The 18,243-nt window shown below is 46.7% G+C and overlaps 1 protein-coding gene across 1 annotated transcript in view; it reads right to left on the reverse strand.

Annotated features, from left to right (window-relative positions):
• Window positions 1-690: 690 nt before the first annotated feature.
• Window positions 691-18,243, reverse strand: part of myo1ca (myosin Ic, paralog a) — a 28,296-nt gene continuing 10,743 nt past the window's right edge. Inside the window, 31 exon segments of the mRNA XM_053617465.1 lie at window positions 691-1,210; window positions 2,923-3,022; window positions 3,103-3,200; window positions 3,273-3,343; window positions 3,919-4,054; window positions 5,367-5,425; window positions 5,513-5,606; window positions 5,787-5,870; window positions 8,180-8,339; window positions 8,753-8,807; window positions 8,810-8,836; window positions 9,308-9,376; window positions 11,485-11,561; window positions 11,822-11,935; window positions 12,071-12,188; window positions 12,322-12,427; window positions 12,521-12,601; window positions 12,705-12,751; window positions 13,008-13,102; window positions 13,214-13,305; window positions 13,393-13,473; window positions 13,577-13,682; window positions 13,851-13,933; window positions 14,221-14,340; window positions 14,453-14,524; window positions 15,523-15,636; window positions 15,775-15,873; window positions 15,977-16,159; window positions 16,297-16,377; window positions 16,464-16,662; window positions 17,456-17,571. Coding sequence (XP_053473440.1) covers window positions 1,181-1,210; window positions 2,923-3,022; window positions 3,103-3,200; window positions 3,273-3,343; window positions 3,919-4,054; window positions 5,367-5,425; window positions 5,513-5,606; window positions 5,787-5,870; window positions 8,180-8,339; window positions 8,753-8,807; window positions 8,810-8,836; window positions 9,308-9,376; window positions 11,485-11,561; window positions 11,822-11,935; window positions 12,071-12,188; window positions 12,322-12,427; window positions 12,521-12,601; window positions 12,705-12,751; window positions 13,008-13,102; window positions 13,214-13,305; window positions 13,393-13,473; window positions 13,577-13,682; window positions 13,851-13,933; window positions 14,221-14,340; window positions 14,453-14,524; window positions 15,523-15,636; window positions 15,775-15,873; window positions 15,977-16,159; window positions 16,297-16,377; window positions 16,464-16,662; window positions 17,456-17,571 — 2,967 coding nt within the window. The 3' untranslated portion in view covers window positions 691-1,180.

Below are 18,243 nucleotides of genomic sequence, written 5' to 3' on the forward strand. Positions count from 1 at the left end.
TTCATAAACGCATCATAAAACTCTTGCTGCAGGACTTGTTTCATTGAATAAACTCTTCACAAGCACACTTTGGGCATTTTTGGAATTTATTTAGAGATTACTCAAGAATTCTTGACAAATTGCTTCTTTTAAAGCCTTCACATTTATGAAAGGTTGTTGTTTGTTGTTGTTTGTTTCTTTGTTAGAACGGTTTCCCTCGTTCAGCTCTTTCCCTATGAGTGCAAGCACGTGTAGAGATTTATCTAGACGTCTTCTTTTGCTCTGCGGTAGACCAGCTGAGGTAAACGTGTGTTAGTACTTGTATTAAGACTCTATACAGGTCTGATAGCTTGAGTTGGATTTGTGAGCGGTGATGTAGCCCTGCTGAATAATTACACTTGCTCTTGACTTATTCTGTCCTTCCTGAAACTATCTTGCGCTTGTTTCTGGTCACCTGGTCGAAACTTGTAGCAACGTCACCGTTTCTAACAGCTCGCTTCGCCTCACCTTCCAACATAGGAGATAGAGATCCGCTCGTCGTCCTTCGTCACACGTCCTGACACTGCCAAATGGATGGAAGGATTTGTGAACTTCCTGCACTCTACACGTTAAACTCACTCGGCCCTTTGACTGTACAGTACGCCGTGTTTCAGACCTGCGTTGCGATCTCGCTTCCGGTGCCAGCAAGCAAAGGGAAAGGAAATGAATACAGGAAGTGAACTGTGGTTTACTGACTCAAAATAACATGTAACAGATGTCTTAAAGCTCGTCCTCTGCACTCCACCGAAGACAATAAAGAAAGTGCGAGATTTTCAGGCTAATTACACGGCGTGTGTAAAAGTCACAAAGAATCATTTTAAAAAAAGTTTAAAAGTCTGTATGAACTAAAACAATCACCATAACTGGTGCAGAATTCCTTTCATTAGTCTGGCTGCTAAGTGCTTTTACTGTGAAAATCAAATCAAACAATTATAATCATTTTTAAAAAAAAAGAAAAAAGAAAGGTTTAAACGTTAGTGGCGCTCGTTTGGAACGAATTATCAAAACAAAACACGAGCTTAACTTTCACTTCAGCGTGACAGTCTGTTATAAAGTGTGGCGACTGTGTGGCGATTGGCATAAGCAGATTATTCTTCAGTGTGTGATCGGTCCACCGTGATGAACGCTTCTTCATAGTGAGCGGTGATTGGTCGACACGCGATCATACGCTGCTGTTGATTCGTGGGGCCGTCTAGGGAGGAGGGGGGGAACAAAAAACAAACAAAACAGTCCAGAGCGTTTATGGTTATTCAGCCATTACAGTTTCCCACTTCTTCTTGTCTTTCACTTATAATTTAAAAGGTCTTACACTTAATCCAAATGTAGCCAATCAGCTGACACGTGTAGCTAGCTACAAGCCTGGAGCTATAAGGCGAACGCAACCGATGAGTATAAGAATCCCGTTTCACCCACAACCTCCTATAAATATCCGCCTCAGACCACATTCAGTTCTTCAGAAGCGTCACACAGATGCTGTGGTTTAGGACACAGTGGGACTTTCTATAAACATGAAGCGGAACACTGAAACTTTATGGAGGCGGACATCATGTTGGACAACCAGTGATGTCATGTTGGACAACAAGTTTGGTAAGTGATTTACAACACCTCAACCCCAGGTTGACAAACTAAAGATAAAGTCCAGCATCATAGGGTTAACGTACAGTCCCCTCTGAAACTATTGGAACGGCGAGGCCGATTCATCAGTTTGTGCTGTGCACCGAAGATATTTGGGTTTGAGATTTAAAAAAACATGAGACGAGAGTTTAGGATTTCGGCTTTTATTTCCTGCTATTTGCATCTAGACGTGTTGAACAACATAAAACACAGAACCTTTTGTATCAGACTGCCCGATTTTTACGCGAGGAAAAGTATAGGAACAGATAAGACGTGGAGTAAACAACACTTAATACTCGCTTGCAGTAACTGCATCGAGCCTGCGACTCGCTGGCATCGCCAAACTGTTTCTTCTTTTGTGTTGCTTTCCCAGGCTTGTTCTATTGTTCTATTGGCTACGCCCAATATTTGTGAGATGCCTCAGCTTCAAAATGGCATGCTTTTCTCCCATAGACATCTCTCTGATCTTCGTGTTGTTTTAACCTTTTTGTTTTATTTATTTTTTTAACAACAAGCGCAGTCTTCACAGGTGAAACTGAAGCCTAAACCCAAGAGTAGATCTATTCAGAGCTGTTTATTGTTTAAACAATCAATCTAACAGGGCACACCTGGCTAACAAGAAACACCCGTCAGGCACGTATTTCTTCCAATATTCTACAAATTGGCTGGTCCGACACAAAATGTGCTACATTCTATGTCGTTTAACACACCTACATATAAATAAAACTACATATAGAGTTTACATATAATTCTAAACTCTCTTCTCGTGTTCATCTTTTGATCGCGAACCCAAATGTCTTGAGTCTACAGTAAAAACAATTGATTTGGACTTGCCGTTGCAAGAGTTTTGAAGGGAACTGTATATTTTTATATTGTTACAGACCATGATGTACACTCTATGGCCACATATTTGTGCACACCTGCCCATCACACCCATATGTGCCAATTCCAGAACAACTGCATTAACACAGAGTTGGTTTCTGTTATAATAAGCTCCACTCTTCCGGGAAGGCTTTCCACTAGATTTTGAAATGTGGTTGTGGGGATTTACCCGTTCGGCCGCAAGAGCATTAGTGAGGTCAGGTACTCGTGTCAAGTGATGAGGCTTACTGATTCCTGTTTGTCTGTCCATTAGAGCAGCTTTTAGCCGATTTCCTCACTTCTAATCATTCGCTTCAGTTTCAGGATAACTGCTATGTCTTATCTGTTATCTCTGGTAATTATTGTGCTGCCTTCTTAGCGAGAGCTCAGCTGGCTGAACAAATAATAATCTCATGGTGTGCATCTCACCACAGCCAGGTGTCCATTCTTGGCTTTGACCACTCGTAGTTCTGCCCCACAGGTGAAGTCAATGATGCCCTCTTTGCCCCGGGCTATTGCAAACCTAATACTGAGAGAGAACGGTAGAGAAGTGTCAGAAGTCCTTTTTAACCTCAAACCCATCTCTCTCTCTCACACACACATACACACCTGTCCTGACTGACGTTGACATTGTGTATCTTGTCCGACATGACAGCCAGTTTGGTGACGGCCTCGATCACGTGGTCACTCTGCAGCACCAGGTCGCCCTAAAAGTGGAAAGGTTAAAGGTCACAGGCTGCCGGGTTTCCCATGTTAAGCAACAGTAGGACTTCTCTCACCTTCTGCTTGCTGTCAGCAGTGGGCACATGCAGGACAAAAAAGCCATCACTGAGGGAACTGACTGAGATGCCTATACACACACGCACACACGCACAGAGAGAGAGAGAGAGAGAGAGAGAGAGAGAGAGAGAGAGAGAGAGAATAGGGGAAAAAATAAACAGATTATATAAAAGTCCAGTGACAAAATAAAACTAGTTAATGACCCCACCCCCTTACAAATCACAAGATTAACAAGTCATAATCATATGAGCCTTACTGATACCAAACACCTGACATGCATATGATGCAAGAACTGTAAAATGATCTGCGGCGCATACACTGCATGTTAAATGCTCATGTCTGGACTTCCCAGAGTCCCGTGTTCCCTTAATTCGCCAATGTTCTAGGAAACAGCTCTCTGCGTTTCAGCCCCCTCACTTCACACGTCCTTAACGTGAAACTAAGACTAATGTCTATTACATTCAATACACACGTATTCAGACACTACTGTACATTTTCAGAAAACAATAAATAACTCTGATTATAAATGCTGGTTCGTTTATTTTGATTTGTAAACCTCTTGAAAGACAGACCATTATTTTTCAAAATCTTGGTAAGTTGTGGTTGCCAGCTGTTAGTGTAGGACCTTTTGGTAACCCCACGTACCCAGCAGTGAACCGTAGTCAATGCGCTGCTTGATTTTCGACTCCTGAACAAGGACAACAGAGGAGCCGGTCATCAGCAGCTGCCGCGGCCTGGCACGGTATCCGTGCCGGTCGTACTTGATGACTGGCACACCATACTAACACACAAACAGAGAGAGAGAGAGAGAGAGAGAGAGAGAGAGAGAGAGAGAGAGAGCAGAGTATAGAGTGAAGAAAGACAGAGATAGTATAACTATTATAGGTAAAAAGCTCAACTGAATTAATATTGTAGCTACAATTGTTAGCTTCTTCTTTAGAAAAAAAATACACACTCACTCTCTACATTGTCAATCGGCAAAGACATCTACATGTCTGTAATTACTAAAAATAAAAACCAGGAATAATTTCTCCAATGCTGTTATAATAAGCTGCACTGTTCTGGGAATTCTCTAGACTAGATTTTTGAGCATGGCTTGTGGGGATTTGCCCATTCAGTCACAGCAGCACTGGTGAGGAGTCAAAGGATCAAGTCAAAGGAGTTGAAGTCAGGGCTCTGTGCACTCGGGTTCTCCCACTCCTCCAACCTTGTGTTCATGGAGCTCGCTTTGTGCACAGGGGCACTGCCATGCTGGAACAGGTTTGGGCCTCTTAGTTCCAGTAAAGAGAAACTGTAATGCTACAGCATTGGGGTTTTTTTTCCTTTAAAAAAAAAAAAAGGAATGCCAGGACTCAATGTTTCCCAGCAGAACATTTGCCTTCTTCCCATAGTGCGTCCCTTTCCAAGGTAAGCCACACACACACCCAGCTGTCCACATGATGTAAAAGAAAACATGATTCATCAGACCAGGCCAACTTCTTCCAGTGCTCCATGGCCCAGTTCTGATGCTTGCATGCCCATTGCAGGTGTTTTTGTCAGTGGACCCTCTCTGATTGGCGCTGGACCCTCTCTGATTGGCGGTGGACCCTCTCTGATTGGCGGTGGACCCTCTCTGATTGGCGCTGGACCCTTTCTGATTGGCGGTGGACCCTCTCTGATTGGTGCTGGACCCTCTCTGATTGGCGCTGGACCCTCTCTGATTGGCGCTGGACCCTCTCTGATTGGCGCTGGACCCTCTCTGATTGGTGCTGGACCCTCTCTGATTTCTATCAGAGCCAGCATTAACTTTTTGAGCAGTTTGTCTTACATTAGCTCTTCTGTGGGTTCGGACCAGACGGGCCAGCCTTCGCTCCCCATGCACATCAGTGAGCCTTGGACTCCCATGAACCTGTCGCCGGTTCACCGGTTGCCCTTCCTTGGACCACTTTTGGTAGGTACTAACCACTGCCTACCTTTAACACCCCCCACAAGCCCTGCCATTATGGAGATACTCTGATCCGGTCGTCTATCCATCACAATCAACTTTCTTTAATTCACCTGTCAGAGGTTTTAATGGTATGGTCGATCGGTGTACACGCATGTGTGCACTTTACCTTCACTTTGTTTTCACTTCCGAGAGTCTGTCGCACTTTCAGATTGATCTCTTCGTTCTCTGGACAGAAAGTACAGAAAGGGTTGGTATTTTTATTGGTACATTCTCAGTATCGAGGAATGTGTGTGTTTGTTATGTGTGTGTTACCCAGCCTGGTGCCCACAAAAAGCCTAGGGACACTTTGAGGGTAGCTGTCCTTCTGACCCCTAAACATACCACTGGCTACAACCTTCTGCTCCAACTATAAACAGAGAAGGGAAAAAAAAAGTTTGACTTTTTGCCCATTGCGGTTGCATGTGTTTTACTTGGTTCCTCATTGGGAGTTGGATTTTCTTGCTTTGTTTACAGTGTGTGTGTGTGTGTGTGTGTGTGTGTGTGTGTGTGTGTGTGTGTGTGTGTGAATTTGTGGGTCTGTTTTCACCTGGTTCTTCCACTCGGGTTGGATTTTCCTGCAGTAGTCATTCACCATGTTGCGTATACACAGACGGTGGATGTACACCGAGGCCTAGAGCAGAAGTGGCACAAGTTTGGCAATTCTTATAAATGTACACATTCAAAAGTACAAACTATAAATAAAATTTAAAAAAATACAACATTTTTAATTAAACTAATGGTCCTGCTACAACCTCACAGAGAATCCTGAATCAACGCCTCAAGCTCAAAAGTTATCGAGCGTGCTAACGGTAACTGATGATAAAAATTAGCCAATATGTTATAGCATGCTAAAAGCAAACTATCCCGAGACAAACTGGTTAGTCAAACACAGCTAAGGAGATTTCTGTAGCGCCTGACATCAGATCTGATCAGATTCCCTTCATATATCTTGTTTTTTTCCATGGGAATGGGAAAAACCTGCAAACACGATCTGCATAAATACTTTTTGGTGCATTGGGTGCATTTCCAGTGCTGTAATAACTGTAGTGAGAAGTTCCCTAATCGTACAGCTGCTTCACTCCGTCTGTGTTCGTGTTGTCACTTCGGTTACAGTCTACGATCTCGTTAGGATTTTCTTATTGTGAAAGTGTTGAAATTTCGACTTCCTATGTCTGGCCTACAGTGGGCGACAGAGCGGTATACAGGCAGCTCGGTGCGTGAGAGACAGACGGGGGAAATCGCATTCGAATGACAACATCTGGAAACAGTTCTATTGCATTAAACTGCAGGCGTAAAACTGTCTTTACGGGGTGCGAAACGTCCCTGTGATGACGTGTGTCACGTTACGTCCAGTTGGTTAATGAGGTTAACGCAGTGCTATAATTAGCTTTGTGGAAACTCCCAGTAATTATTTCAATTATATACGTGAAATCCGTGTGAAAAAATTTGTACACCCCGTAGAAATTGTTGCCGTTTTTTTTTACATGTTTGGACAAGGCTACGTTTGATCCTCTTCGAAACCGTGCCTACAGATGACGGTGATATACTTGAACAAACCCACAAGGAAAAAAGAGCTTTTTCAATCAATTATTCAACAGAAATATCAATAGATGCGATATTCTTCTGTGGAAAAAGTAATCACACCCTTGTCCTCAGAAGCTAGTACTGCCCCTTTAGCAGAAATAACTTCTTGTTGGCGTTTTGCATAACTGTCCACCAGGCTGTCAGTTGTGAGAAGTTTGAGGGTTTTCTTGCATGTTCTGCCCGTTTCAAATCCTCATTTCAATGAGATTCAAATCCGGGCTTTGACTCGGCCGTTCCATAACCCTCCATTTCTTCTTTTTGAGACGTTCCTTGATGGATTTGCGAGTGTGCTTAGGATCATTATCCTGTTGAAGGGTCCACTTTCGGTTCTTGTGAACTAATATGAGACAGACGGCCTCACATTACATTCAAGCACTCTTTGATATGATGCAGAATTCATAGTTGAATCATTGAACACAAGCTGTCCAGTCCCTGAGGTAGCGATGCAACCCCAAACCATAACATTTCCACCACCATGCTTCACAGTTGGTATGAGGTGCTTCTGAAAAGCCGTCTTTGGTCTGCACCAGACATGTCTGCTGTTACTGTGGCCAAACAACTCTATCTTTGATTCGTCTGTCCAGAGCACATTATTCCAAAAGGCCTGGTCTTTGCCTATATACTCATTGGCAAAATGTAGTCTTCCAAAGGCTTTTTCCTGACACGCCTCCCACGCAGGTCAAATATGTGCAATCTCTTCCTGATTGTAGAAGCATGCACTTTCACACCAACAGCTGCAAGACTTACTAGCAGATCCTGTGATGAAATTTTGGGGTTCTTGGAGACTTCTCTTTGCATCAGACGGTCTGCTCTTAGTCCGTCATTTGAAATTTGCGCCACTTGTGGATTATCTTCCGTACAGTGGAATGATGTATTTCAAATAATTTGGAGGTCTTTTGGAGAGCATCCACAACCTTTTTCTCCTGAAGGCCTTACACAACTCTTTAGATCTACAGACACTAGATAGGAGACGGGTATAGATAGGACCGGTTCAACATGCACTCCCTAAGCAGGTTCTAATCTCTGGCACACGAGCTTCAACACCTGATTCTAATTTTATGGATTTATAAATGTAGGGGTTTACTTACTTTTTCCATGTGACTGATCTGGGGGGGGTTTTTTGTTCATTTAAATTGTGAAAATTACTACAAAATGTCAATTTTATCTGACATCAGAGTGTATCAACTGTATTAAAAGGCAGTGTTTCAAAGAGGATCAAATGTTTGCTTGTCCAAATATGTAAAAATAAATAAATAAATATTTAAAAAAACAATTTCCATGGGGTGTACATATTTGTTCACATGATTGTATATATATGTGTGTGTGTGTGTGTGTGTGTGTGTGTGTGTGTGTCACCTCTTCGAGTGACGGTGGTGGTACTGGCCAAGTCCTGTCCAGAACACTCTTTGGTAGGTTCCTCTTGATGGTCATCAGATATGAGAAGCGCACATGGTCCAAGAAATACTCGTTATCGGGACAACGAGGCTCGTGCCTCAGAATGAAGCCTTTTATTAACCTGAGAGAGAGAGAGAGAGAGAGAGAGAGAGAGAGAGAATAAAAGAGGGAAATAAAGTATCTGACTAGTCTATCAATCTACAGATGCCCGACTGTGTTACTTTTCCATAAAAGGCAGCTCAGAAAGTGTTCATAATTTCAACACAGTGTCACGTGGAGAAAGAGGAAGATTACAGCTGTAGTTCATCGTGCTGCCAGAAAATCCTAAACAAACCGCTGCTTGTTAACTTCAAAATCCTATTTAATATTGTGTGTGCGTGTGTGTGTGTGTGTGTGTGTGATGTTCTGATACATTTGTTAGGGTCATTCTATTAAAAGCAAAATGCCCATGCCATGCACACACACGCTCACACCAACACACACACTTTATCTCTCTCACATCTCACGTACACAAACACACACAAACACACTCACGTGCGGATGGTGTCTACTGCTTGTCTGCGGCGTTTGGCTCTCCTGCGCCCTTTGACCCCCTCCACCATGACTGGATCGTGATCGCTACACACACACACACACACACACACACACAGATAGAGAGAGAAAGAGACAGAGAAAGAGAGACAGTCAGACAGAGAGACAGACAGACAGACAGAGAGCAACAGAGAGAGAGAGAGAGACAGATAGAGAGAGACACAGAGAGAAAGAGAGAGAGAGTATTTTAGAAACACACTAGTCCCTACTGTCCTACACTCGGGCTGGACAGTGAAAGGTTCTTGACTTCATAAAAAAGCAGCCCTCTGTTGCAGGGTTCAACACAGAACCTTTAGCCCACAAGCTTTAAAGACAACCTGAGGAACATTTACAGAGTAAACATTTGAGAGTATTAACACAGTGAAAATGATAAAGATAGTGTACTGAAGTATTATAAATCTGATGGTGTGGCAGATTAGCTACTGTGATTACTCCATACGCCCACGTCTGCCTCTAAACTAGCTGCTGTTGGACGGGAGCGTGTGATTGGTCACTTACTTGCATGTCTGATGCGCTGGTATTTGGCCCATTCCCTGTAGCCTCTCCAGCATTTCTGTAATGTGATAGCTGCAGAGAGAAACACCTTAAATTTCATCACCAGTCCACAGAACACCCCCATACTCCACCCATCAGCTCTTTAAGAGTTTTGTTCCGCTGTCTCTCTGGAGTCGGGACTCTTCCATCCCACTGAGACACTGTTTATGACTTTGGGTGTTATAAATGATTTACTGTAAGCAATATTAGGCACAGGCCCCATCTGTCGCCATGGTTATTATTCTCATCCTCATCAACGCTACTCCTTCTCCTCTCCTCCCCTCTCCTCCCCTCTCCTCTCCCTCCTCTCCTCCCCTCTCCTCTCCCTCCTCTCTCTCCCCCCTCCCCTCTCTCCCCCCTCCCCTCTCCTCTCTCTCCTCCCCTCTCCTCTCTCTCCTCTCCTCTCTCTCCTCCCTCCCCTCTCCTCCCTTCCCTCCCCTCTCCTCCCACTCCTCCCCTCTCCTCCCTCCCGTCTCCTCTCTCGCCTCCCCTCTCCTCCCTTCCCTCCCCTCTCCTCTCCTCCCTTCCCTCCCCTCTCCTCTCCTCCCACTCCTCCCCTCTCCTCTCCTCCCACTCCTCCCCTCTCCTCCCTCCCGTCTCCTCTCTCGCCTCCCCTCTCCTCCATCCCCTCTCTCTCCTCCCTCCCCTCTCCCTCCTCTCCTCCCCATCTCCTCTCCTCTCCTCCCCCCCTCTCCTCTATCTCCTCCCGTCTCCTCTCTCGCCTCCCCTCTCTCTCTCCTCCCTCCCCTCTCCCTCCTCTCCTCCCTCCCCTCGCCCTCCTCTCCTCCCCTCTCTCTCCTCCCTCCCCTCTCCTCCCTCTCCTCCCCTATCTCCTCTCCTCTCCTCCCCTCTCTCTCCTCCCTCCCCTCCCCTCTATCTCCTCTCCTCCCCTCTCTCCCGTCTCCTCTCTCGCCTCCCCTCTCTCCTCTGTCTCCTCTCTCTCCTCTCCTCCCTCCCCTCGCCCTCCTCTCCTCCCCTCTCTCTCCTCCATCCCCTCTCTCTCCTCCCTCCCCTCTCTCTCCTCCCTCCATCCCCTCTCCTCCATCCCCTCTCCTCCATCCCCTCTCTCCCCTCTCCTCTCTCTCCTCTCCTCCCCTCTCTCTCCTCCCTCCCCTCTCCTCCCCTCTCCTCCCACTCCTCCCCTCTCCTCCCACTCCTCCCTCCCGTCTCCTCTCTCGCCTCCCCTCGCTCTCCTCCCTCCCCTTTCCTCTCCCTCCATCCCCTCTCTCTCCTCCCTCCCCTCTCTCTCCTCCCTCCCCTCTCTCTCCTCCATCCCCTCTCTCTCCTCCCTCCCCTCTCTCTCCTCCCTCCATCCCCTCTCTCTCCTCCCTCCCCTCTCTCTCCTCCCTCCCCTTTCCTCTCCCTCCATCCCCTCTCCTCCATCCCCTCTCTCCCCTCCCCTCTCCTCCCTCCCCTCTCTCTCCTCCCTCCCCTCCCCTCCCTCCCCTCTCTCTCCTCCCTCCCCTCCCCTCCCTCCCGTCTCCCTCCTCCCTCCCCTCCCCTCCCTCCCGTCTCCTCTCTCGCCTCCCCTCTCCCTCTCCTCCCTCCCCTCTCCCTCTCCTCCCTCCCCTCGCCCTCCTCTCCTCCCTCCCCTCGCCCTCCTCTCCTCCCCTCTCTCTCCTCCCTCCCCTCCCCTCCCCTCCCCTCCCCTCTCCCTCTCCTCCCTCCCCTCTCCCTCTCCTCCCCTCCCCTCTCCCTCTCCTCCCTCCCCTCTCCCTCTCCTCCCTCCCCTCTCCCTCCTCTCCTCCCTCCCCTCCTCTCCTCCCCTCTCTCTCCTCCCTCCCCTCTCCTCCCCCCTCCCCTCTATCTCCTCTCCTCTCTCTCCTCCCTCCCCTCTCCTCCCCCCTCCCCTCTATCTCCTCTCCTTCCCTCCCCTCTCCTCTCCTCCAACTCCTCCCCTCTCCTCCCTCCCGTCTCCTCTCTCGCCTCCCCTCTCCTCTCCCTCCCCTCTCTCTCCTCCCTCCCCTCTCCTCTATCTCCTCTCCTCCCCTCTCCCTCCTCTCCTCCCCTATCTCCTCTCCTCTCCTCCCCTCTCCCTCCTCTCCTCCCCCCCTCCTCTCCTCCCCCTCCTCCTCTCCTCTCTCTCCTCCCCCTCCTCTCCTCTCTCTCCTCTCCCTCCTCTCCTCTCCCTTTTCACTCACCGACGGTTGGTTTCTTGAGCTCCAGAGCGTCCTCAGTCCGAAAGAGTGTTTTTGGGAAACGGATGAAGATTTTGGACCTTTGAAAACAGAAACAGAATTAACGATGACATTTTTATTCATCCTTTTCATGAATTGTTTTTGTTTGTTTCTTATTTTAATTGTCACATTTTTAAATGATTATTTCTTAATCCGATGTAAATGTTTGGAAATGTCTGGTGTAATCTACCTGTTTTACTTTTTTTTTTTAAAAAAAAGCCTAAATGTTTCCTGCATTTACTGTCACCATTAAAAATAAGATCTCTCTCTCTCTCGGACACACACACACACACACACACACCTGCCCAGTTTGTACTCCTCTGGTTTGTAGTCCAGGTGTTTGACTAGGGTAGAGACACCATCTGATAGTTTTCCCTGCCAGTTTGGCCAAGTGTCTGGACACAGAGGTTTATACCTGTGCACACACACACACACACACACACACACACACACACACACACACACACACATACAGAATGGACAAAAGAGAATGTGTTAGTTAAAAGGACATAGTGATACATGAGGGTGTGTGTGTGTGTACAAGTGTTACCTTTGTAGGAAGGCCTCGAAGCTTCGTCTGTATGCAAATCCTGCTCTTCTTACTCTCAGATTCTCCATCAAGCCCAGGTACTTCACCTGGTGTCTGACCAACACCTCCTCAAACCTTTCTAGAAGCGCACACGCACACACACACACTTCTTAATATCAGCTTTTATTAACTACTCATACCTGATATTTCATGTGCTCTTTTAAAAAAGGCAGATAACACACACACACACACACACACACACACACACACACCTGGTTGTTTGGTATCAGTGGGTTTGATGCAGCGGACGTATGACGGCTCCTTAGACATCAGAATCTCCATTAGCTTGGCCAAGCTCAGCTTAAACTGGGTAGCAGCCTGGAAACACAAAAGCTGGCTCAGAGAGAGAGAGAAAGAGAGAGAGAGAGAGAGAGAGAGTAGTGTGTGTGTGTGTGTGTGTGTGTGTGTTACCGTTTCTGGTCTCCTCTGGTCTGTCAGTTCATCTGGATGGAAACACTGCTTTACTATTGAATTCCCCGACTGGCACATCACCTGTACGGCATTGGTACAAACACACACACACACACCAAATCACACATGCATGAAAACTCAGTCACAGACTTAACTCTGTGCATACACACTGATGTGTTATTACCTCTTTTAGGTTCCTGTACAGAAGGTCATTATTTTTGTCCAGGAACCCTGAAGGAGATCAGCAGAGACAAATAAATACCACAACAGGAACAGGGATGGAGGGATGGATGGATATAAAGTTCATGGACAGATGTACAGCTGGGTGGATGGGCAGATGGGCGGGTGGATAAATTGTCAAACTGATGGATGAATGAATGGATGGGCAGATAAACAACACAATAGCATACACATACATGACTGGTTGGACGAATGAATGGACAAATAGATGGATGAATGGATGGATGGATGGGATGTGTCACCTTACCATTCACGTCGTAGTTGACCGCTCCGGCATAGTGTAGCAGCCGAAACTCCTCCCGCCCTACAGCCTTGCGACTCTTCCCATTGGCCAGTTTATGTCTGAAAGACGTCACATTTGACAAATCAGACATCGCAAACGTTTGAAGGATCTCCAAAAACTCTGTGACGTGTCTGTCGTTTAATGTATACGTGTAAGCGTAGGACACGTACGTCATGAAATGGGCGTGGCCTCCCAGACTGTCCTCGAGCTTCTCCAGGAAGGTGATGTCAGTGGCGTCCCCTGGCCTTAAACACTCTTCATCCTGATTCACATCATCCGCGTTACATTGAACACTCAGACAGGCTGAGATTAGCGTCAAAACAAGACAAGACGGGTGAACCAGACTCACCAGGATCGCAATGATGCCTTTGAATTTCTCCTCCACCAAGTCACAGATGATTTTGTTGTTGAAGTATTCCACCGACTCCCACTGTCCACGGGAAGGGGAGAAAAAAACAAAAACATTTCAGTAAAAACCTTGCATGGTTTTGTGGATTTTTTTGCAATTTTAGCGTTGACGTCTAGACACGCACCCCGATGCCTTCAGCCTCGTACTCCTCTTGCTCGCTCTTCAGTGTGAGCTCGATGAAAAGCTGCTGAAGCTTCTCGTTGCAGTAATTGATACAGAACTGTTCAAAACTACAGAGAGACAATATCGTTGGTGTACAGTAAATAACACAGTACAATAACATCGTTAAAGGAATTCCTATATATATACACAGTTAGTGAGAGAACATATATACATATATATATATATATATATATATATATAAAAATCAAAGTTGAAGAAGAGAGACGAGGTCAGACCTGTTGCTTTGAAAGACCTCAAAGCCGTAGATGTCCAGAAGTCCGATAACCGAGGAGCATCTGCTGGTGTAGTACACTTCGTCCTGTAACGCAAAGGCACTCCTGATGAAGCTGTAGTGTACACTGTCATGTTTTTAACACTAGGGGGCGGCACAGTCAAATATTCAAACAATTCAATGAGCTTTACTAAAGTTCTTGGCACAAGTTCTTCTCCGGTTCTCTAAAAGCATTCTGTTTCTCTTCCTGGCAGTGTATTGTGATGTTATCCAAATGACACTTCTTAATGACTCAAAAAAAATAATTTTTTGGCTAGCTAATGAATAAAAAGCAAGGAGTTAGTCCACATCTTGCAGGGGACGGGCTACCACACCTGAAACGCCAGTGATTGGTTGATCTTCTGGACAAGCCAAGTAAAAGTACGACCATATATGGCCTTGGCCAGGGCGTCTCGAGCCGAGAGAGCCTGCTCGAGGGTCAGCGGGCCGATCATCTGTAAGACACAGGCGAAAGGACATGTTATTAGCTTATCCATGTCCTGTGTTCAGAAAGGTTCGTGTCACACAAAATAAACGTGCTCAGATAGGAGAAGAGGAACGGTTTACCTCCTCTCCTTTGGCAACAATCTTCTTATGAGTAAGAGCCTCACTCAGAGCTGAGCCTTCCACACCCAGCAGCTAACAAAACAACACAACATTAGTCTTTTCATACTTTTCAAAAAGTTTGCAACAAAAAAAGTGGGGTTTTTTTCATTTTCCATTTCATTTTCCATATTAGCACCTGTGTAAAGGAGGCTATATATCAGAAACGCAAAGAACGCTGCTTAAAGGCAAGGAAAATTCATTAGCATCGCCGGCCATGGGAGTCACAAGGTACAATCGTACCCCGGCAGAGATATTCCACTTACCGCGGGCAAATGTACAACAATCTTATATCTGAGACAGGCCTTAACTCACCTGAGACAGGTAATTAATTCACCCGAGGCAGGTGCTGGAACAGGACGGAAAATCTTACAGCTATACTCTTTTCGACACTAATCACAAATAATGACATTTTATAAAACCTAGTGGTGTTTAACTCGTGTGAGTCAGGTATTTGTGTTGAGGGAGCAATTACAAACATGTGAGTCAAGGACTCTGAGATGAGAGAGGTAGCTGACTCATCTGGGTTAGGTATTCGACTGATATTGGTATTTGACTCAATTGAGTCAAGGGATTTGAGCAGAGAGAGGTATTTGACTCACCTGAGTCAAGTCATTTAAGCTGAAAGATGTATATGACTCACACAAGTCAGGTATTCAAGCTGAGGCAGGTATTTGAGCTGAGAGTGGTGTTTGACTCACATGAGTCAAGTCGTATAAGTTGACAGAGGTATTTGACTCACCCAAGTCAAGTAATCAAACTGAGATGTGTATTTGACTTATATGAGTCAGGTATTTGAGTTGAGAGAGGTATGTGACTAACATGAATCAAGGAATTAGAGATGAGATAGGTATTTGACTCACCCGAGTCAGGTATTCGAGCTGAGACAAGTGTTTGACTCATCTGAGTCAAGTTTTTGCGCCGACAGCACACGAGTCAAGGGATTTGAGCTGAGAGATATATTTGACTCACCTGAGTCAGGTTTTTACATCAAGCTGAGGTATTAGAGCTGAGATAGTTATTGTTGTTCTCACCTCTGTGAGGTATGTGAGCTGAGTCTCCGTGGTGAAGTGTGTCTGCCCGTACTCATCCTCTCCAAACAGGGTGTTTCCCAAATGCAGAACACTCGCAACAACCTTCAGTAGCTCCTGCGGTAAGAGACGAAAACAACAGGAAGTCGGAGGTTCGTGTGCACGTGTTGTGTTTGGGCGAGAATGTGAGTGTGTGTGTGTGTGTGTGTGTGTGTGTGTGTGTGTGTGGTTGTAGTCTGCATGCAGCCGTCTTACCTCCACTTCCTCCTCATTGAAGCCAATGACGGTCAGACCTTTGCTTACAGCTTTCCAGCTGCTCTTATCGCTGATGGTACTCACCCTTGGACAGTTGCCCTGATGGAGAAGAGCGAGAGTGAGAGAGCGAGAGAGAGAGAATATAATAGGAACAGAATGAAAAATGACCGCAGTAGCTCATCGCATTTTGAAAGACACACACCTTCACCAGGTAGCGGTAGTGCTGTGGGTTGGTCATGTCCAGCCCCAGCCTCGTCAGCAGCGAGCTGTCCCCTGACTCCAGCAGCTGGTAGAAGATGTGGAAGTTCCTCTCTCCGTGGTTTTGGTGCACCACCCGAGACTTCTCCAGAAGGTAGTTCAGGATGTGGCCGCCGATCGGGGCACCCTGAACCCGGGGGGTGAGAAGGCGAATGAGGGCAATAAGGGTCAGAGTGCAATATCGCTGCTACCGTAACAGAGTGTGTTTGCTGTCTGCAGAGTGTGTGAGCTAATCCTTTTGAAAGGGATAACGTAAGAGCTGACCTTGTAGTCAAACTGCAAATCCATGTATTTTCCGAAGCGGCTGGAGTTGTCATTACGCAGCGTTTTGGCGTTCCCAAACGCCTGCAGGTGCACAGAGAACAGCAGTGAGGAGGAGCTCATTTACTGTACGTGGAATTGTGTGTGTGTGTGTGTGCGTGTGTGTGTACCTCCAGCACGGGGATGGACTGCAGCAGCCTCTCTCGGATGGAGTGTGTGTTGTTGCGTGTGGGGCAGGTGGCGGTGTAGTACTGCAGGATTTTTTTCGATGCCTCGGTCTTTCCCGCCCCGCTCTCTCCTGAGATCAGGATGCACTGATCCTTACGCGTGGTGCGCAGGGCACGGTACGAGTTATCCGCCAAGCCGAAGCTGACAGAATACACACAAACGCACTCTTTTATTTTCTGAAAATCTTTATCGTAATACACTCACCTGGCTCTGTGTTCTCACACGTTATTTAGTTGGTATAATACACACACACACACACACACACACACACATTCTGCTCATTTGGTTGGCAAATTGTTTGCCGTTTGAGCTCGGTTGCTGTTTTATAATGTGTAATATTCATACGGTTGCGAAATCAGACAGTCGGCGTGTGATCAAATCAATCGGCACCTTCCGACCAATCGGAACCGAGAATTCGCCAGGACCGCCAGCTAGCATGGCGTGTGTTCGCTGCCATCAATCTCTGTGACGTCCCTACACTATTTCGTTCTACTCTACACAGTGATAAAGCTGTCTGATGTAATCTAATCTAATCCAAGCTGATCGATATCAGTCGATTATGTTTAATTACTGGGGAGTACCGAAAGCATGCGATCGTGACTGAAAGACTTGCCGTGCACTGGACAGAACAAACACTGATCTGACACTGGTCCTGCTTGCTAGAGGGCTTTAGATCAGATGCAAAAGGTCGTGGGCCTTGGCCTGGGAACGCTTTTTGTTATCGGCATCATCTTAAGACAACAATCTGATTACTTAATGTGAAAAAAATGGCATGAAGTGGAAGGAAAGTGTGTGTGTGTGTGTTCATAATACTCTTATCCAATCACCGGAGTCTCCAGGAAAAATGAGTCATACTGAGAGAATGGGCGGAATATTTCCCGGGATTCCCATGACCCCTACATGCACATACACACACACACACACACACACTTACATGTGCGGTGAAATCTCATAGAAGTTGACTCCTCTGTAGCGCTCCATGTTTGCTTTGGAGTAGATCCCGAGCTCTTTGTACGGATTCACCGACACCAGCACCGAGCCGATATACGTCTGAAAGAGCGAGAGAGAGAAAGAGAAAGAGAGAGAGAGAGAAGGAGAGAGAGAGAGAGAGAGAGAGGGGGGGGGGAGTTAAATCGCTCCCAGTTTGAAATAGCAGGCACAGACACTCTCAGCTTGAGGAATGTCATACACGCCCAGTGATTAGTCTCAGCTTAATGTGTGAGAGCTTAACATCGTCGCTCGAAATTAAAACAAGCACGAGACACTTCCTAGTGTAAGGTGGCTTCGAGCGCACCGTTACCATAACAACGGTGTCTTCCCGTCGGACCGTGTGTAAAAACCTACTCTAGGGATGTAATTCATGCTACTGACTCTACAGGCCACACACCGCTCTGTGAGGTGCGTACACTGTACACCTCACTGTACACCTCACTGTACACGCCACTGTACACCCCACCGTGCACCTCACCGTGCACCTCACCGTACACCTCACTGTACACGCCACTGTGCACCTCACTGTACACCTCACTGTACACCCCACTGTACACCTCACTGTACACCCCACCGTGCACCTCACCGTACACCCCACTGTACACCCCACTGTGCACCTCACTGTACACCTCACTGTACACCCCACCGTGCACCTCACTGTGCACCTCACTGTACACCCCACTGTACACCCCACTGTGCACCTCACTGTACACCCCACTGTACACCCCACTG

This window comes from Ictalurus furcatus, chromosome 28, assembly GCF_023375685.1.
Source record: "Ictalurus furcatus strain D&B chromosome 28, Billie_1.0, whole genome shotgun sequence".
Taxonomy (NCBI): domain Eukaryota; kingdom Metazoa; phylum Chordata; class Actinopteri; order Siluriformes; family Ictaluridae; genus Ictalurus; species Ictalurus furcatus.